An 18,979-nucleotide genomic window follows, 5' to 3' on the forward strand; every position below is an offset into this window, starting at 1 on the left:
ACAAATCTGTTGCAATTTGTCACTCACAAAGTGGATAAACTACACACCCATTATTTGAATCTGACATCTTAACCTCTTGCCTCTACTTGGGACGCTTGCGTCCCAACTAGAGCTCTGGAAATGCAAATGCGCTACGCTAAATGCTAATAGTATTAGTTAAAACTCAAAAGTTCATTAAAATACACATGCAGGGTATCAAATTAAAGCTACACTCGTTGTGAATCCAGGCAACAAGTCAGATTTTTAAAATGCTTTTCGGCGACAGCATGAGAAGCTATTATCTGATAGCATGCACCAATACACTACAACAGAAAAGCACAGCAGGGGACGTAAACAAAATAATTAGCATTTCGGCGTTACACAAACCGCACAATAAAATAGAAAACAGTCATTACCTTTCACCATCTTCTTTGTTGGCACTCCTAGATGTCCCATAAACACTATTGGGTCTTTATTTCGATTAAATCGGGCCATATAAAGCCAAGATATCGTTATATGTAGACTGTGTGATTAACGAAAAAAACAGCGATTTCACAACGTAACGTCATTTTTTAAAATTCAAAAAGTAGACGATAAACTTTCACAAAACACTTCGAAATACGTTTGTAATGCTACTTTAGGTATTAGTAAACGTTAATAAGCGATAAAAATCATCCGTAGGCGATGTAAATATATCATTAGCTGTCGTCTTGGAAAAATTTCAGGAGAGAGCTCTTCCGGAATGATCTGGGCGGAGACCGGAGGTAAGTCGTGCCCCTCTTTCGGTTCAACCAAGAATCAAAGATGATTCAATTCACAAGACTCTAGACAACATGGGGATGCTGTGGGAGTTGAATGCTCGGTCTTATCTAATTCGGCTCACTGTTAACAATTGCTGGAAGTGGCGCAAGGATATTTATTTCCATTTTCTGTGATCAGGTTTTCCTGCGCTTTCCGATGTAACGCACGTTATGTAATAGCCACAGTCGTGATTTAACCAGTTTTAAAAACGTCCGAGGGTTTCCTATCCACACATTCTAACCATATGAACGTACTATATTCCTGGCATGAGTAGCAGGGCGCTGAAATGTTGCGCGATTTTTAACAAAATGTTCAAAAAAGTAGAGGGTCGACTGAAGAGGTTAATGAGTTTCTCCGGCTTTTCTGTATTTCCAGACAGCCGCTATTTCCAGTTGCGTGCCCATATCTACCAGGCGCGTGGCATCGTGGCAGCAGATGACAATGGACTGTCTGACCCCTTCACCAAGGTGGTGTTCTCCACACAATGCCAGGTCTCACGGGTGAGTGAGTCACAAACTGGAGGCACTTGTTAACCCACCACTGGAGTACCACCTGGGTTTCAATGGGAGGAATGGAGTTGATATACTTATGGGATAGAAGATCATTTACTGTGGAAAATTAAACACCTATAGGAGGGCTAGACAGAATAGAGGAAGAATTGAACAGTTTACTATCATATAAATGATCTATCATGATCTACTGTAAAGGGGATATTCAGGTGAACAAAATATATTGTCAATCATAAATCAACCTGGTTTAATACAAGTTGCAACAGGGAGACACCTCTAGCACTGAAGCATAGAAAATGTCTAACTTGCCTTCTTTCAGCAGGCCCTTATATTTTAATCTCACAGTACCAATGTTCTGTAAACATCAGCCCGATAGGTTTGAACACAATCAAAACAAAAGACACTGACAACTTTGCCAGCTGCTACAGAATCAGAGTGTTCAGAATCACACAAGATCATCAATACAATAACAAATCGGTGTCCTCGGTCCTTGTACAGCCAGTCTGGCGTCAATCGCTATCAACAGATATTAGTTTAACCTCATAGTCCGCCCCATCCCGCATGCGGTATCGTTACTACAGCCTCAAGCTCATTACCATAACGCAACGTTAGCGATTTCTAAAAATCGCAAATGAAATGAAATAAATATGCCTGCTCTCAAGCTTATCCTTTTCTTAACAATCCTGTCGTCTCAGATTTTCAAAATATGCTTTAGAACCAGAGAAAATCAATAATTTGTGTAAGAGTGGTGATAGCTAGCTTAGCATTTAGCGTTAGCATTTAGCACGCAACATATTCACAAAAACCAGCCAAGGAATCAAATCAAATAATTTACCTTTGAAGAACTTCAGATGTTTCAATGAGGAGACTCTCAGTTACATAGCAGATGTCCAGTTGTTCCTGAAAGATTCTTGTGTAGGACACATCGTTCCCTTTTGTTACTATGCATTTGGCTACCGAAACTAACCGAAAATTCAGTCACCTACACGTCGAACTTTTTTCCGAATTAACTCCATAATATCGACTGAAACATGGAAAACGTTGTTTGAATCAATCCTGAAGGTGGTTTCTCATATATCTCTCCATTGAAAGCACCGTCCTTGAAGACTGCTTTGTTGTCTGATTCGAATGGAAAAACACTGGGAGCTGACTTTTGCGCACCAAATGCCACGCAGACACCAAGAGGGACACTTGGCAATTGTAGTCTCTTATGGTCAATCTTCCAATGATATGCCTACAAATACGTCACAATGCTGCAGAGACCTTGGGGAAACAAGATAAAGTGTCCGTTGATTCCTGTCGCATTCACAGCCATATAAGGCGATCATGGAAAACGTAGCCTCAAAAATCCTGTTCATTTCCTGGTCGGTCATACATCTTGGTTTTGAATGCTATCAATTCCAAGCATATTCGAGCATCTTTTCGTGACAAAATATTGTGCTTAAAACGGGCACGTCTTTTTATCCAAAAATGAAATACTGCCCCTAGAGTACTAACAGGTTAATACATAACATACTGCATCGAGTCTAGTGAACATCAACCCTGAGAGTCACAAATAGAACTCTGGAAATCATGTGTATTACAGAAAGGGAAAACAAATATGCTTAGCATTGTGTTTAATAACTTCTTATGTCTGGAAGGGGCAGTATTGAGTAGCTTGGATGAAAGGTGCCCAGAGTAAGTGGCCTGCTCCTCAGTCCCAGTTGCTAATATATGCATATTATTATTCATATTGGATAGAAAACACTCTGAAGTTTCTAAAACTGTTTGAATGATGTCTGTGAGTATAACAGAAGTCATATGGCAGGCAAAAACCTGAGAAGAAATCCAAACAGTATGTGGAAAATCTGAGGTTGGTCGATTTCCAACCCAGCCCCTATTGAATACACAGTGGGATATGAATCAAGTTGCACTTCCTATGGCTTCCACTAGATGTCATCCGTCTTTAGAAACTTGAATGAGGCTTCTACTGTGATGTGGGGCTGAATGGGAGCTGAATGAGTCAGGTGTCTTGCAGAGACCCAGGTCCTATTCAACGCGCATTTCACATGACAGCGACCTGCGTTCCATTGCTTCTCTACAGACAAAGGAATTCTCCAGTTGGAACGTTATTGAAGATTTATATAAAAACATCCTAAAGATTGATTTTATAGTTAGTTTGAAATGTTTCTACGACCTGTAATATAACTTTTTGAAGTTTTTGTCCGACGTTATGCTGGACCTGCACGAGCGTTTGGATTTGTGTAACGCCCTAACAAAAGTTGCTACTTGGACATAAATAATGGACATTATCGAACAAATCAAACATTTATTGTGGAACTAGGATTCCTGGGAGTGCATTGTGATTTCTGTTGACTCCAACATGGCAGGTAATTTTTTTTCTTTTTCTGAGCGCCGTCTCAGATTATTGCATGGTTTGCTTTTTCCGTAAAGTTTAAAAAAAATCTGACACAGCAGTTGCATTAACTTCATATGGCTGCAGGGGCAGTATTGAGTAGCTTGGTTGAAAAGGTGCCCATTGTAAATGGCCAGCTCCTCAGTCTCAGTTGCTAATATATGCATATTATTATTAGTATTGGATAGAAAACACTCAAGTTTCCAAAACTGTCAAAATATTGTCTGTGAGTGTAACAGGACTGATATTGCAGGTGAAACCCTGAGGAAAATCAAAACAGGAAGTGGCTTCTATTTTGAAAACTCAAGATTCCATAGCCTCCCTTTGCTGGATTTAAAGGGATATGAACGAGATTCCTTTTCCCATCGCTTCCTCAATGTGTCAACAGTCTTCAGACATAGTTTCAGGCTTTTATTTTGAAAAAGGAGCCAGAACGATAACATCGCTTCAAGTGGTCACATGAGCTTTGCTTGTGCAACAGAATTTGGACAGCCATTGTTTTCCCCTCTCCTACTGTGAAAGACATTTGCGATTGATATATTATCAATTATATATTTTAAAAACAACCTGAGGAATGATTATAAAAAAAGTTTGACATGTTTCTGTGGACATTATGGAAACTATTTGGAATTTTCGTCTGCGTTGTTGTGACCGCTCTTTCCAGTGGATTTCTGAACATAACGCGACAAACAAACAGAGGTATTTTGGATATAAAAATCATCTTTATGGAACAAACGGAACATTTGTTGTGTAACTGGGAGTCTCGTGAGTGAAAACATCCGAAGATCATCAAAGGTAAACGATTAATTTGATTTCTTTTCTGATGTTAGTGACCAAGCTACCTGATGCTAAGTGTACTTAATGTTTTATCGTGCGATCGATAAATTTACACAAACGCTTGGATTGCTTTCGCTGTAAAGCATAATTTCACAATCTGACACGACAGGTGGATTAACAAACGGCTAAACTGTGTTTTCCTATATTGCAATTAAGATTTCATGAATATAAATATTTATTGTATGTAGCGCTACACTTATCCTGATAGGGGCATTGCAACCATAACAAGTTAAGGAGACGTATATCTATATTTCCACGTCTAACAATTGTATTTTCATCAACATTTATAATGAGTATTTCTGTAAAATGATGTGGCTCTCTGCAATATCACCGGATGTTTTTGGAACAAGTGAACGTAACGCGCCAATGTATACTGAGATTTTTTTTATATAAATATGAACTTTATCAAACAAAACATATATGTATTGTGTAACATGAAGTCATATGAGTGTCATCTGATGAAGATCATCAAAGGTTATTTTATCTCTATTTGTGCTTTTTGTGACTCATCGCTTTGTCTGGAAAAATGGCTGTGTTTTTCTGTGAGTTGGTGGTGACCTAACATAATCGTTTGTGGTGCTTTCGCTGTAAAGCCTATTTGAAATCGGACACTGTGGTGGGATTAACAACAATATTACCTTTAAAACGGTATAAGAGGAATTTTAATTATGAGATTTCTGTTGTTTTGAATTTGGCGCCCTGCACTTTCACTGGCTGTTGTCATATCAATCCCGTCAACGGGATTGCAGCCATAATAAGTTTTATTCATTCTTAACTGAATCTTAACTGAATATTAACTTTTTTTTAAATATTCCCCATTACATCTACTATCATGGATTATCATAGAAAAGCAACAGTTTGTGCACTAACAAAATCCCAAATCAACCTTCAAAATCACCTGTCACACATGCAATGGAACAATCTGGAACAATGCAGTTTACAATTGGCTTTTGGACGATGTGTTTGAAGTCTGTCAGTACCCATAATAATACAGTAATGATCTCTTTATTAATGAAATGCAAACATGCACAAATAAGTACCCATGTATGTACAGTAGGTCTACATGACTTCCTTCATTGTTTTTTGTGGTTGTATTTTAGGTGATGGAGGAGACTCTCTCCCCGACCTGGTGTGAGCTGCTCCTGTTTGACCAGATCCTCATGGAGGGTAGTAAGGACCAATTAAGAGACGACCCCCCAATAATCATCATTAATGTCTATGATTACGACAAAATGGTAAACTCTGTTATGCTATGAATCCAGTATGGCTCTTTTTGTAAACTAGTGTTGTTGTGAATTATTTCTTCTACTGCCTGCGTTGAGTGTTAAATGACCTCTTTTGTATATGTGAGGTGGTAGAGAAATAAGTGTAGCCTATCCTATGCCACCCCATATTTAAACCAGAGCATGGGGAGCTTTGCCTTAACCATACAATACAGATTCTTAGATCTGGTGGGAGGGAAGAGGCTGAGACTGGAATGATGTTCTGATATTTATTATACAGAATGTCTCTTCATGAAATGTATAGAAAGTATTTCAATGATTGGCAAAGGAAAAATAATTATATGAAACAATGAAAATACAATAATATTAAATCCTTGTTGACGCTGCCACTGTAATCTAGGCTGTAGTCCAGATTAGCAGTAGTGCACTCAATGAATGGGCCGTGGCAAGAGTTAAGAGTTCTATGGGAGACGCGTCTATATCACCCGCAACATCTGCATAAAGAACTGCAACGCAGACAAAACTGGTGACAGTATGATGCCTAAATAACTCCTATCAGTCTATGTTCAATTGTCAGGAACAAAAGCAATACATTATGCCCAAGGACTAAGCCAAACCAAAATAGTAAAGGTGCCTGCATACTAGATTGGATTGCTCCTAGCAGAACTCGGCGAGTCGAAGTGAAAACCTATGCCTCTCATATAACCCTTAAATGACCTTTGCCTAAAAAACGATTTAAAAATGCAATAGTACTGTTGGTCCCTCTTGAGACACTGTAGCCAGTATACTGTACACTTCCTCAAAAGTCAGAATTAATCTAATATAGCTCAAGAAATCTGTAATACATTTGGACATTTTTGCCAAGGAGGTCTTAGTCACGCAAAAGTACATCAAATCAAATGGATTTATATAGCCCTTCTTGCATCAGCCGATGCCACAAAGTGCTGTACAGAAACCCAGCCTAAAACCCCAAACAGCAAGCAATTCAGGTGTAGAAGCACGGTGGCTAGGAAAAACTCCCTAGAAAGGCCAAAACCTAGAGAGGAACTAGGCTATGAGGGGTGGCCAGTCCTCTTCTGGCTGTGCTGGGTGGAGATTATAACAGAACATGGCCAAGATGTTCAAATGTTCATAAATGACCAGCATGGTCAAATAATAATAATCACAGTAGTTGTCGAGGGTGCAACAGGTCAGCACCTCAAGAGTAAATGTCAGTTGGCTTTTCATAGCCGCTCATTGAGAGTATCTCTACCGCTCCTGCTGTCTCTAGAGAGTTGAAAACAGCAGGTCTGGGACAGGTAGCACGTCCAGTGAACAGGTCAGGGTTCCATAGCCGCAGGCAGAACAGTTGAAACTGAAGCAGCAGCACAGCCTTAACAGGAAGCCAGTGTAGGGAGGCTAGCACTGGAGTAATAATTGTAGTCGAGGTCCTTCACAGTTTTATTTGAGACGACTGTACAACCATCAAGATTAATTGTCAGATTCAACAGAAGATCTCTGTTTCTTGGGACCTAGAACAAGCATCTCTGTTTTGTCCGAGTTTAAAAGTAGAAAGTTTGCAGCCATCCACTTCCTTATGTCTGAAACACAGGCTTCCAGCGAGGGCAATTTTGGGGCTTCACCATGTTTCATCGAAATGTACAGCTGTGTGTCATCCGCATAGCAGTGAAAGTTAACATTATGTTTTCGAATGACATCCCCAAGAGGTAAAATATATAGTGAAAACAATACTTGTCCTAAAACGGAATCTTGAGGAACACCGAAATTTACAGTTAATTTGTCAGAGGACAAACCATCCACAGAGACAAACTGATATCTTTCCGACGGATAAGATCTAAACCAGGCCAGAACTTGTCCGTGTAGACCAATTTGGGTTTCCAATCTCTCCAAAAGAATGTGGTGATCGATGGTATCAAAAGCAGCACTAAGGTCTAGGAGCACGAGGACAGATGCAGAGCCTCGGTCTGACGGCATTAAAAGGTAATTTACCAAATTCACAAGTGCAGTCTCAGTGCTATGAATGGGGTCTAATACCAGACTGAAGCATTTCCTAAATACATTTTGGACTGTTCTTATTTTCCTCAATTAAGTTGGAAAAATAGGATGATCGAGCAGCAGTGAGGGCTCTTTGATACTGCACGGTACTGTCTTTCCAAGCCAGTCGAAAGACTTCCAGTTTGTTGTGGCGCCATTTCCGTTCCAATTTTCTGGAAGCTTGCTTCAGAGCTCGGGTATTTTCTGTATACCAGGGAGCTAGTTTCTTATGACAAATGTTTTTAGTTTTTAGGGGTGCGACTGCATCTACGGTATTGCGCAAGGTTAAATTGAGCTCCTCAGTTAGTTGGTTAACTGATTTTTGTCCTCTGACGTCCTTGGGTAGGCAGAGGGAGTCTGGAAGGGCATCAAGGAATCTTTGGGTTGTCTGAGAATTTATAGCACAACTTTTGATGATTCTTGGTTGGGGTCTGAGCAGATTATTTGTTGCAAACGTAATACAATGGTGGTCCGATAGTCCAGGATTAGGAGGAAAAACATTAAGATCCACAACATTTATTCCATGGGACAAAACTAGGTCCAGAGTATGACTGTGGAAGTGAGTAAGTCTGGACAAAACCCACTGAGACGATGATGGCTCCGAATGCCTTTTGGAGTGGGTCTGTGGACATTTCCATGTGAATATTAATTAAAGTCACCAAAAATTAGAATATTATCTGCTATGACAGCAAGGTCCGATAGGAATTCAGGGAACTGAGTGCGGGAACGCTGTATATGGCCCAGGAGGCCTGTTAAAAGTAGCTATAAAAAGTGATTGAGTAGGCTGCATAGATTTCATGACTAGAAGCTTAAAAGACAAAAACGTTTAGTTTTTTTTGTAAATTTGAAATTTGCTATCGTAAATGTTAGCAACACCTCTGCCTTTGCGGGATGCGCGGGGGATATGGTCACTAGTGTAACCAGAAGGTGAGGCCTCATTTAACACAGTAAATTCATCAGGCTTAAGCCATGTTTCAGTCTGGCCTATCATATCAAGATTGTGATCAGTGATTAGTTCATTGACTATAACTGCCTTGGAAGTGAGGGGTCTAACATTAATAAGTAACCCTATTTTGAGATGTGAGGTATCACAATCTCTTTCAATAATGGCAGGAATGGAGGAGGTCTTTATTCTAATGAGATTGCTAAGGCGAACACCGCCATGTTTAGTTTTGCCCAACCTAGGTCGAGGGACAGACGCGGTCTCAATGGGGATAGCTGAGCTGACTACACTGACTGTGCTAGTGGCAGACTCCACTAAGCTGGCAGGCTGGCTAACAGCCTGCTGCCTAGCCCGCACCCTATTTCATTGTAGAGCTAGGGGAGTTAGAGCCCTGTCTATGTTCGTAGATAAGATGAGATTACCCCTCCAGTTAGGATGGAGTCTGTCACTCCTCAACAGGACAGGCTTGGTCCTTTTTGTGGGTGAGTCCCAGAAAGAGGGCCAGTTATCTACACATTTTATCTTTTGGGAGGGGCAGAAAACAGTTTTCAACCAGCGACTCTGCTGTAGAGCTCATCACTCCCCCTAACTGGGAGGGGGCCAGAGATAATTACTCGGATGCCAACACATCTTTCTAGCTGATTTACACGCTGAAGCTATGTTGCGCTTGGTGACCTCTGACTGTTTCATCCTAACATCGTTGGTACCGACATGGATTACAATATCCCTATACTCTCTACACTTGCCAGTTTTAGCTTTAGACAGCACCATCTTCAGATTATCCTTAACGTCAGTAGCCCTGCCCCCTGGTAAATAATATATGATCGCTGGATGATTCATTTTAAGTTTAATACTGCGGGTAATGGACTCGCCAATGACTGACTAGGGTTTTCAATTTGTCAGAGCTAATGGTGGGAAGCTTTGGCGTCTCAGACCCCGTAACGGGAGGAGTAGAGACCAGAGGCTTGGCCTCTGACTCCGACTCGCTGCTTAATGGGGAGAACCAGTTGAAAGTTTCTGTCAGCTGAATTAACGACACCGGTTGAGCATTCCTACAGCATTTCCCTCCAGAAGTCATGAGAAAGTTGTCCGGCTGCGGGGACCGTGTGAGGGGATTTATATTACTATCTGTGCTTACTGGTGGCACAGACGCTGTTTCATCCTTTCCTACACGGAAATTACCCTTGCCTAACGATTGCGTCTGAAGCTGGGCTTGCAGCACACCTATCCTCACCGCAAGGCGATCATTCTCCTGTATATTATGAGTACAGCGACTGCAATTAGAAGGCATCATGTTAATGTTACTACTTAGCTTAGGCTGGTGGATGTCCTGACGAACCACGTCCAGATAAAGCATCCGGAGTGAAAAAGTTGAATGTGAAAAAGTTGAGTTAGGAAAAAACTACAAATATAAACGGTAATAAAAGTAAAAACCGTAAAGTTGTCAGGTAGCGAAGTAAGGTTAGCAACAAAACACACAGCCGCACGTAAACCACCAACTAACTAAGATGTTTTTTAAGGGGTAGATCAGCTTCAATATTGCAGATAGATCGTGGCTTTAATCTAATGGACAACACTTAGGCTTATTCTTCCAGTTTATACATACTATATGCACTACCGGTCAAACGTTTTAGAACACCTACTCATTCAAGGGTGACCTCATGAGGACCTCCACAGGAATGGAAGACCCAGAGTTACCTCTGCTGCAGAGGATAAGTTCATTAGAGTTACTAGCCTCAGAAATAGCAGCCCAATTAAATGGTTCACAGAGTTCAAGTAACAGACACATCTCAACATCAACTGTTCAGAGTAGACTGCGTGAAAATCAAGCCTTCATTGTTGAATTGCTGCAAAGAAACCACTACTAAAGGACACCAATAATAAGAAGAGACTTGCTTGGGCCAAGAAACACAAGCAATGGACATTAGACCCGTGGAAATGTGTCATCTGGTCTCGAGTCCAAATTGGAGATTTTTGGTTACAACCGCCATGTCTTTGTGAGATGCTTTGTGGGTGAACGGATGATCTCCACATGTGTATTTCCCACCGTAAAGCATGGAGTAGGAGGTGTTATGGTGTGGGGGTGCTTTGCTGGTGACACTGTCTGGGATTTATTTAGAATTTAAGGCACACTTATCCAGCATGGCTACCACAGCATTCTGCAGCGATACACCATCCCATCTGGTTTGGGCTTAGTGGGACTATAATTTGTTTTCAACAGGACAATGACCCAACACACCTCCAGGCTGTGTAAGGGCTATTTTACCAAGAAGGAGAGTGATGGAGTGCTGCATCAGATGACCGGGCCTCCACAATTTGAGATGGTTAGGGATGAGTCTGACCGCAGAGTGAAGGAAAAGCAGCCAACAAGAGCTCAGCATATGTGGGAACTCCTTCAAGATGTTTGAAAAAGCATTCCTCATGAAGCTGGTTGAGAGAATGCCAAGAGTGTGCAAAGCTGTCACCAAGGCAAAGGGTGGCTATATTGAAGAACCTAAGATATAAAATATACTTAGATTTGTTTAACACTTTTTTGGATACTACATTATTCCACGTGTTATTTCATACTTTTGATGTTGTTAGAGGAATTCTAAATTCCTATATGTTTTGTAGCCAAAACCAAATTCACACTATCTATTTCATAATAAATTGTAAGATTATCATTTGCATGAAATAGCAAGAGACCAGTCTTAAAAACAAGTTCAGCATTTATTCTTGATGAGTACTGGCCCAAAATACAAAGAACATTACATTTTAAAGAGAAGATAAAAATGACGTCATCAGTTCTCACACTTTCTCCGATCCACACAATAGTGTCTTCAGGTCTGGAGATTGTCTCCTACTCCCCTCATAAAGCAAACATTCCAATCTGTCTAAAAGATATTAGCTTCTCCACTAATGGAACATCAAAGAACATTCTTATCTGTCTAAAGAGATATACCCTCCTTCTCCCTTAAACCCGCAAGGTACAGACAATTCATTCATTTTACCTGCATTTTCAGTCCTAGTTTAACCAAAAACCCATACATTTCATACCACAACATAATAGTATTAAAATTAATGGTTCTAATTTAAATGTATACATAATAATCATTTCAACTATAATTTCCTCCATCAGATGTCTTCACTATTATTCTACATTGTAGAAAATAGTAAAAATAAAGAAAATGAGTAGGTGTGTCCAAACTTTTGACTGGTACTGTACTTATCCAGCAGCAATGCCACACACTACATACACCGGGACGGCATAGGAGGGGACAGCCATTGCGGTCACAATAGTGCCGGGCGAGTGCCCCTTATCACACCTCCATCCCAACTACCCAAAAAACATACCAGGCTTCAGAGGTTACACATTAATCTAAGACTATCCAGGGTGGGATACTAAAACTAAATGCACCAATACCGGTGTTAAAGAGCCCGTACCAATAAATAATTTCATTACTAAAACGAATAACATTATCGTGTTCCAGTTTCCGGTCACTGATCCTGGCGACTATCTTCAAATGTAACATGGGGGATTTGTATAGCCTAAAGCATGAAAGTCACAGAGAATCTCACTGTCGACTGACGATAAGCAATAATCACAGCCGGAGGCCGTTTCTTCTCTTGCTAGAACAAAAGCGGTACCTGTTGCATGCCGACCCGGTAAAGACGAACCTACTGTTTCTACTTCGCAATGCTCATCTAGCTAGCTAAACATTTGGTAAAAGTATCTCAGATGGCTTGGAATCTCTAGACCAGGGGTGTCCAACTCATTACATGGAGGGCCAAGTGTCTGCGGCTTTGAGTTTTTCCCCTTTTCAATTAAGACCAAGACATTCAGGTGAGGGGAGTTCCTTACTAATTAGTGACCTTAATTCATCAATCAAGTACAAGGGAAGAGTGAAAACACTCAGCCCTCTGTCGAATGAGTTTGACACGTGCTCTAGACCATAAGAAATACAGACAGATATACATTCTGTTCAGAAGTGCTAAGTATTGTCGGCAGGCAAACATTTGACAATCCTACCAGTATGTCTGAGGTTTTACTGTTCCTGAAGCCGATTCTACCCCGTCTTTTTTTTACACGAGGTGGGAGGTTCTCTGGACTATTCTACCACACAGGTTATCTTTCACACAGGGAGGGAAGCATTGGAATAACCAGTCAGATATGATACAAAAATACATGTTTTATTCATAGAAACTGGAGCAACTCAAGGAGAGCTTGTTCTCTCTGTCAGTAACTACCATAGCTTTGGGTTCAACAGGTTACAAGGTTACAGTTTGTTATCACAAATCAACTTCATCACAGACAGGTATTCAATAAGTAACTTATTCAAGTGTTCAATATCAGGAAGTTTCAATAAACACTATGGTTTCTGGCTCAACTATATCGAAACACAACATACCTAGGTGTGCCATAAACATAATCACAATTCTCATCATAGATTTGGTCTAGGCCAGAGGTTCTCAAAGTGGGGTCCGTGTACAATGTACTGCAAGGGGTCTGTGGCTAGATCTCAATATACACTGAGTATACAAAAACATTAGGAACACCCCCCGTTTGCTCTCAGAACAGCCTCAATTTGTCAGAACATGGACTCTACAAGGTGTCGAAAGAGTTCCACAGGGATGCTGGCCCATGTTGACTCCAATGGGTCCCACAGTTGTGTGTAGTTGGCATTTGGCTGGATGTCTTTTGGGTGATTGACCATTCAGCAGCAGCGGTGCACTTCTTGACACAAACCGGTGTGCCTGGCACCTACTACCATACCCCGTTCAAAGGCACTTAAATATTTTTTCTTGCCCATTCACCCTCTAATTGCACACCAATTCATGTCTCAATTGTCTCAAGGCTTAAAAATCCTTCTTTAACCTGTCTCCTCCCCTTCATCTATAGTGATTGAAGTGGATTTAACAAGAGACATCAATAAGGGATCATAGCTTTCACCTGGATTCACCTGGTCAGTCTATGTCATGGAACGAGCAGGTGTTCTTAATGTGTTGTATACTCAGTATATATATACTTTTTAAAATGAATATTACTAACATATTAAATACATGTATCCATGGAATAAATTTAGAGGGTGTAATACAATGTAATCTTAATCTACAATTTATGTTCTTAACCCTGGGCAACATGGGCCTTGGAGGCTCACAAGGATATTGCTTTCCACAGTACTGGCTTTATTTTTTTTAACACATAAATGCACTGTAATTTAAGCTTTAAAACTGCAACGTTTTCTCTTTGCCTCATGGAAAAATGTGTAGAATTGCAGGGTATTAGCTTTAAAGTTGCAACAAAAAAAATCTCTGCCCCCTAGCAAAATGTGTAGAATTGCAGGAAATTAGCTTGAAAACTGCAAAACGTTCTCTCTGATGTCAAGAGGTGGGTCTTTAAAATGTTTCTTTCCCCGGCCCGAGACTTGATTTGTCTGGCCATGCTCTGCCGAAGTCATGGTAAAACCTTTTGTATGCAATTTTTTAAAATCTCATTTGAGTTGTGTACTGATTATGACTGAGGGGTCTCTGATGAATTTGTTATCACAAAAGGACTCAAAGTTTGATAACCCCAGGTGTAGGCCACAGTCGCCGCACTTGTCCTTCCAAGGCACGCCAGCCTGCAAATAGTAAGGGAATTCCCTAAATTAATGAAACGGACAAACATTTATACCTTGGGCCACGTTCTTAATTACAACGGGGCACACCTAGGAACCAACAGGCCAAGAGACAGGTTCAAACATACAATTAGGAATTAGAATAGGATCTCTGTGTTCAAGACAATTCAGCAGTTCTACCCTGTTACATCTTTTGTATATACAAGGACATTTGCCGACCCTAAAATGACAGGACATCATGATGCCAAATAAGTTATCCTAATATCCAATTAGGACAACAGTTTGTCAATAAAATCCCTTAAAAATAACTATCAGTTGAAAACATGCATACACAGGTGGTCATCAGGCACTTCACCCAGGTCTCATGTATTTCTCTGTGTTAACGATGTCACAGGGGAGTCCTGAGCCCCTGGGCCGAGCGTTCGCTGAGCCGGAACTGAAGTTTGTGGAGGAGCCATATAAGAAGCCCATGCTGAAGTTCTTTGACATCAGCCGAGGCAAAGCCTCAGCGGGGGAGCTCCTGGCGGCCTTTGAGCTGATAGAGCTGGACTACTCAAGCTTTGGAGAGGTCAGACACATAAAGCATTAGTTTCTTATGGAAATAGCAAGGTCAGAAGCCCTGCTTTATAAGGAAAACAATATAGCAAGTGAGTGAATGAGACTGGACAGGGGAGATGGAGAGAGAGAGATTGGAATGTCAAAGCAAATAGAGACTAAGAAATACTATCTTATACGTTATTAAGCCACTATGTTTACACTTATGGTGTGGTAAATATATTAATAATTTAGGTGTATATAGGCCCCACGAAGGTAGCATTGCTGCTGTGGTTGGGAAAGTATACTCTTTCTGACTTTTTTTCTCCTCTCTATCTACCCAGCCATCACTACCTGCTGATGTGTACCCCAGGGAGCCTGAGTATCTAAAGGAAGAGAAGTATTACATCATCCCAGATGGGGTTAGGCCTGTACTGAAGAAATTTCGTATAGAAGTAGGTGAAAACATTTCCTCTATAAAATGTGTATGACATTATAATATATGTCACTTTATAAAAGCTTTTTATCCAAAGTGACTTATACAGTACAGTGAGTGCATACAGTATTATGTGTATGTGATCCCTGTGGGATATGAACCCAAAACATTGGTGTTGCTAGCGCAACACTCACCAACTAAGCTATATCAATACCTTTTGATGGCTGCTGTACTACAGTATGTTGAGTGTGTTTCCTATCATGTGATGCTGCTGCCTCAGTGCTATGGTGTGTTGAGTGTCAGTTGAAACCACTGTGATGCTTGTGTTCATTTGAACATCTTGGCCATGTTCTGTTATAATCTCCACGCGGCACAGCCAGAAGAGGACTGGCCACCCCTCATAGCCTGGTTCCTCTCTAGGTTTCTTCCTAGGGAGTTTTTCCTAGCCACCGTGCTTCAACACCTGCATTGCTTGCTGTTTGGGGTTTTAAGCTGGGTTTCTGTACAGCTCATTGTGACATCAACTGATGTAAGAAGGGCTTTATAAATACAATTGATTGATTGTGTTCAGGTGCTGTACTGGGGTGTGCGAGACCTGAAGAGGGTCAACCTGTTTGAAGTGGAGAGGCCTCAAGTGAGAATGGAGTGTGCGGGACAAAGGATCGAGTCAGAGGAAATCGAGGGCTACAAAGTCCTTCCCAACTTCAAAGAGGTTGTCAAACACTTTGATGTGGTAAGTACTTATTTTCCACTGACAAAACTGGCCCACTGTGTTTAATATTGAACTATAGCTCCAGGTTTTAGATGTGAATTTTTAACATGAGTACTTCACCAGAAGGATTACTTCAAGGGGGGTGGACACATTTGCTGCCTTTAGTCCAGCCATTCATTTAGTGTAAGAGTACAAAAGTCTGATGCTTGATGATCAGAATGTATGCTGGTTTTTGTCCCCGTCTGGCATCTTTCAATCAGAGACCAAATTATATCGATCAATGACACTAATTGATCAATTAAGTCTCAAAGAGAAATGATAAACAGAACTGTGGCCCTCAAGGGACTATTTATTTTTGTACTTTTATTTAACTAGGTAAGTCAGTTAAGAACAAATAAACCCTAACCCGGACGACGCTGGGCCAATTGTGCACCGCCCTATGGGACTCCCAATCACGGCCGGTTGTGCCTCTAGCACTGAGATGCAGTGACTTAGACCGCTGCGCCACTCGGGAGCCCCCAACTAGAGTTGTGCATCCCTGATCTCCAGTTTCTTGTTTTATCCCCCTATAGGACCTTCCAGAGCTGACGTACCTTCACCCTCCACTCACCATCTTTGTGATGGAGCAGCGGGCATTCGGCAGGCTGGTACTGGTGGGCACACACGTGGTCCAAAGTCTGATGCAATTTGCACCAAAAAACCTGGAGGAATGGGGAGACGATGATGAGGAGCCTGAAAGTTGGGGTACGAGTGACTAACATGTTAGTCCTATCTTTTACCCTAGGTCTTTTTTTGTTTACAGATAAACCTGTCAGGACTCAGGATGAGACCCAGATGCAGACACAGGAGGCGGATGGTTCAGTTCTCAGATAATTTATTATAACACAGGGAGCAGGCAAAGGGCAGGTCGAAGAGGCAGAGGTTCGTGACCAGATCAGAGTCCGACAGGTACTGGATGGCAAGTAGGGTCAGGGTCAGGGCAGGCAGAAAGGTCAGAACCGGAAAAGCTAGAAACAAAAAACTAGAGAGCAGGGAAAACAGGAAACACGCTGGGACGACCTGAGGTAAAAATACATAGGGGATGAATCAAAATCAAATTTGATTGGTCACATACATGGTTAGCAGATGTTATTGTGAGTGTAGCGAAATGCTTGTGCTTCTAGGTCCGTCAGTGCAGCAATATCTAACAAGTAATATCTAACAATTCCACAACAAATACCTTATACACACAAATCTAAGTAAAGGAATGGAATAAAATATACGGATGAGCAATGTCAGAGCGGCATAGGCTAAGATACAATAGATAGGAAAGAATACAGTATATACAGTGCCTTGCAAAAGTATTCATCCCCCTTGGCGTTTTTCCTATTTTGTTGCATTACAACATGTAATTTAAATAGATTTTTATTTGGAATTCATGTAATGGACATACACAAAATAGTCCAAATTGGTGAAGCAACATGAAAAAAATGACTTGTTTAAAAAAATGTAAAAACATTAAAGTGGTGCGTGCATATGTATTCACCCCTTTGCTATGAAGCCAATAAATAAGATCTGGTGCAACCAACTACCTTCAGAAGTCACATTATTAGTTAAATAAAGTCCACCTCTGTGCAATCTAAGTGTCATATGACCTGTTCTGAAAGGCCCCAGAGTCTGCAACACCACTAAGCAAGGGGCACCACCAAGCAAGCGGCACCATGAAGACCAAGGAGCTCTCCAAACAGGTCAGGGACAAAGTTGTGGAGAAGTACAGATCAGGGTTGGGTTATAAAAAAATATCCAAATCTTTGAACATCCCACAGAGCACCTTTAAATCCATTATTAAAAAATTGAAAGAATATGGCACCACAACACACCTGCCAAGATAGGGCCGCTCACGGAAGAGACCAAAGATAACCCTGAAGGAGCTGCAAAGCTCCACAGCGGAGATAGGAGTATCTGTCCATAGGACCACTTTAAGCCGTACACTCCACAGAGATGGGCTTTACGGAAGAGTGGCCAGAAAAAAAGCCATTGCTTAATTAAAGTAAAGAATATCAAACACGTTTGGTGTTCGCCAAAAGGCATGTGGGAGACTCCCCAAACAAATGGAAGAAGGTACTCTGGGCAGATGAGACTAAAATTGAGCTTTTTGGCCATCAAGGAAAACGCTATGTATGGTGCAAACCCAACACCCCGAGAACATCATCCTCACAGTGAAGCATGGTGGTGGCAGCATCATGAATACAGGGACATTCCTGAAGGAAACCTGTTTCAGTCTTTCAGAGATTTGAGACTGGAACGGAAGTTCACCTTCCAGCAAGACAATGACCCTAAGCATACTGCTAAAGCAACACTCGAGTGGTTTAAGCGGAAACATTTAAATGTCTTGGAATGGCCTAGTCAAATCCCAGACCTCAATCCAATTGAAAATCAGTGGTATGACTTAAAGATTGCTGTATACCAGTGGAACCCATCCAACTTGAAGGAGCTGGAGCAGTTTTGCCTTGAAGAATGGGCAAAAATCCCAGTGGCTAGATGTTCTAAGCTTATTGAGACATACCCCAAGAGACTTGCAGCTGTAATTGCTATTACAGGTGGCTCTACAAAGTATTGCATGCTCAAGTTTTCAGTTTTTGTGTGTTATTTCTTGTTTGTTTGACAATAAAAAATACTTATTCAATCAAAATATTCAACAATATCAAAAGCTTTTGACAGGCCCTCAAACAAAGCAGCACATTTATTTTTAGTGGCTTAAAGCACTGACAAGATCATTAATAACTAAAGTGGTTGCTATAATAGTGTATGCCCAGGCCAAAACCCTGATTGAGGGCAAAGTTGAATATTTACCAAGGACTCAAACTTAACTGGACAGGAAAGCCTTGAAATGGGACGATAATGATCAATACTATCCCGCCCTTATGTAGTGGCAGCACAAGAGCTGATTTCCATAATTTGGGAATATTTCCTGATAACAATGTTAAATTAAATATATGG

At 41.0% G+C, this 18,979-nt stretch overlaps 1 protein-coding gene across 1 annotated transcript in view; it reads left to right on the forward strand.

The window, feature by feature from the left end:
• The window catches only part of fer1l4 (fer-1 like family member 4), a 111,982-nt gene that overhangs the window by 58,676 nt on the left and 34,327 nt on the right, over positions 1–18,979 (forward strand). The window contains 6 exon segments of the mRNA XM_029669422.2: positions 1,156–1,280; positions 5,622–5,756; positions 14,713–14,886; positions 15,197–15,307; positions 15,860–16,021; positions 16,573–16,744. Coding sequence (XP_029525282.2) covers positions 1,156–1,280; positions 5,622–5,756; positions 14,713–14,886; positions 15,197–15,307; positions 15,860–16,021; positions 16,573–16,744 — 879 coding nt within the window.

The sequence above is a fragment of the Oncorhynchus nerka genome, linkage group LG2 (genome assembly GCF_034236695.1).
Source record: "Oncorhynchus nerka isolate Pitt River linkage group LG2, Oner_Uvic_2.0, whole genome shotgun sequence".
Taxonomy (NCBI): Eukaryota; Metazoa; Chordata; class Actinopteri; order Salmoniformes; family Salmonidae; genus Oncorhynchus; species Oncorhynchus nerka.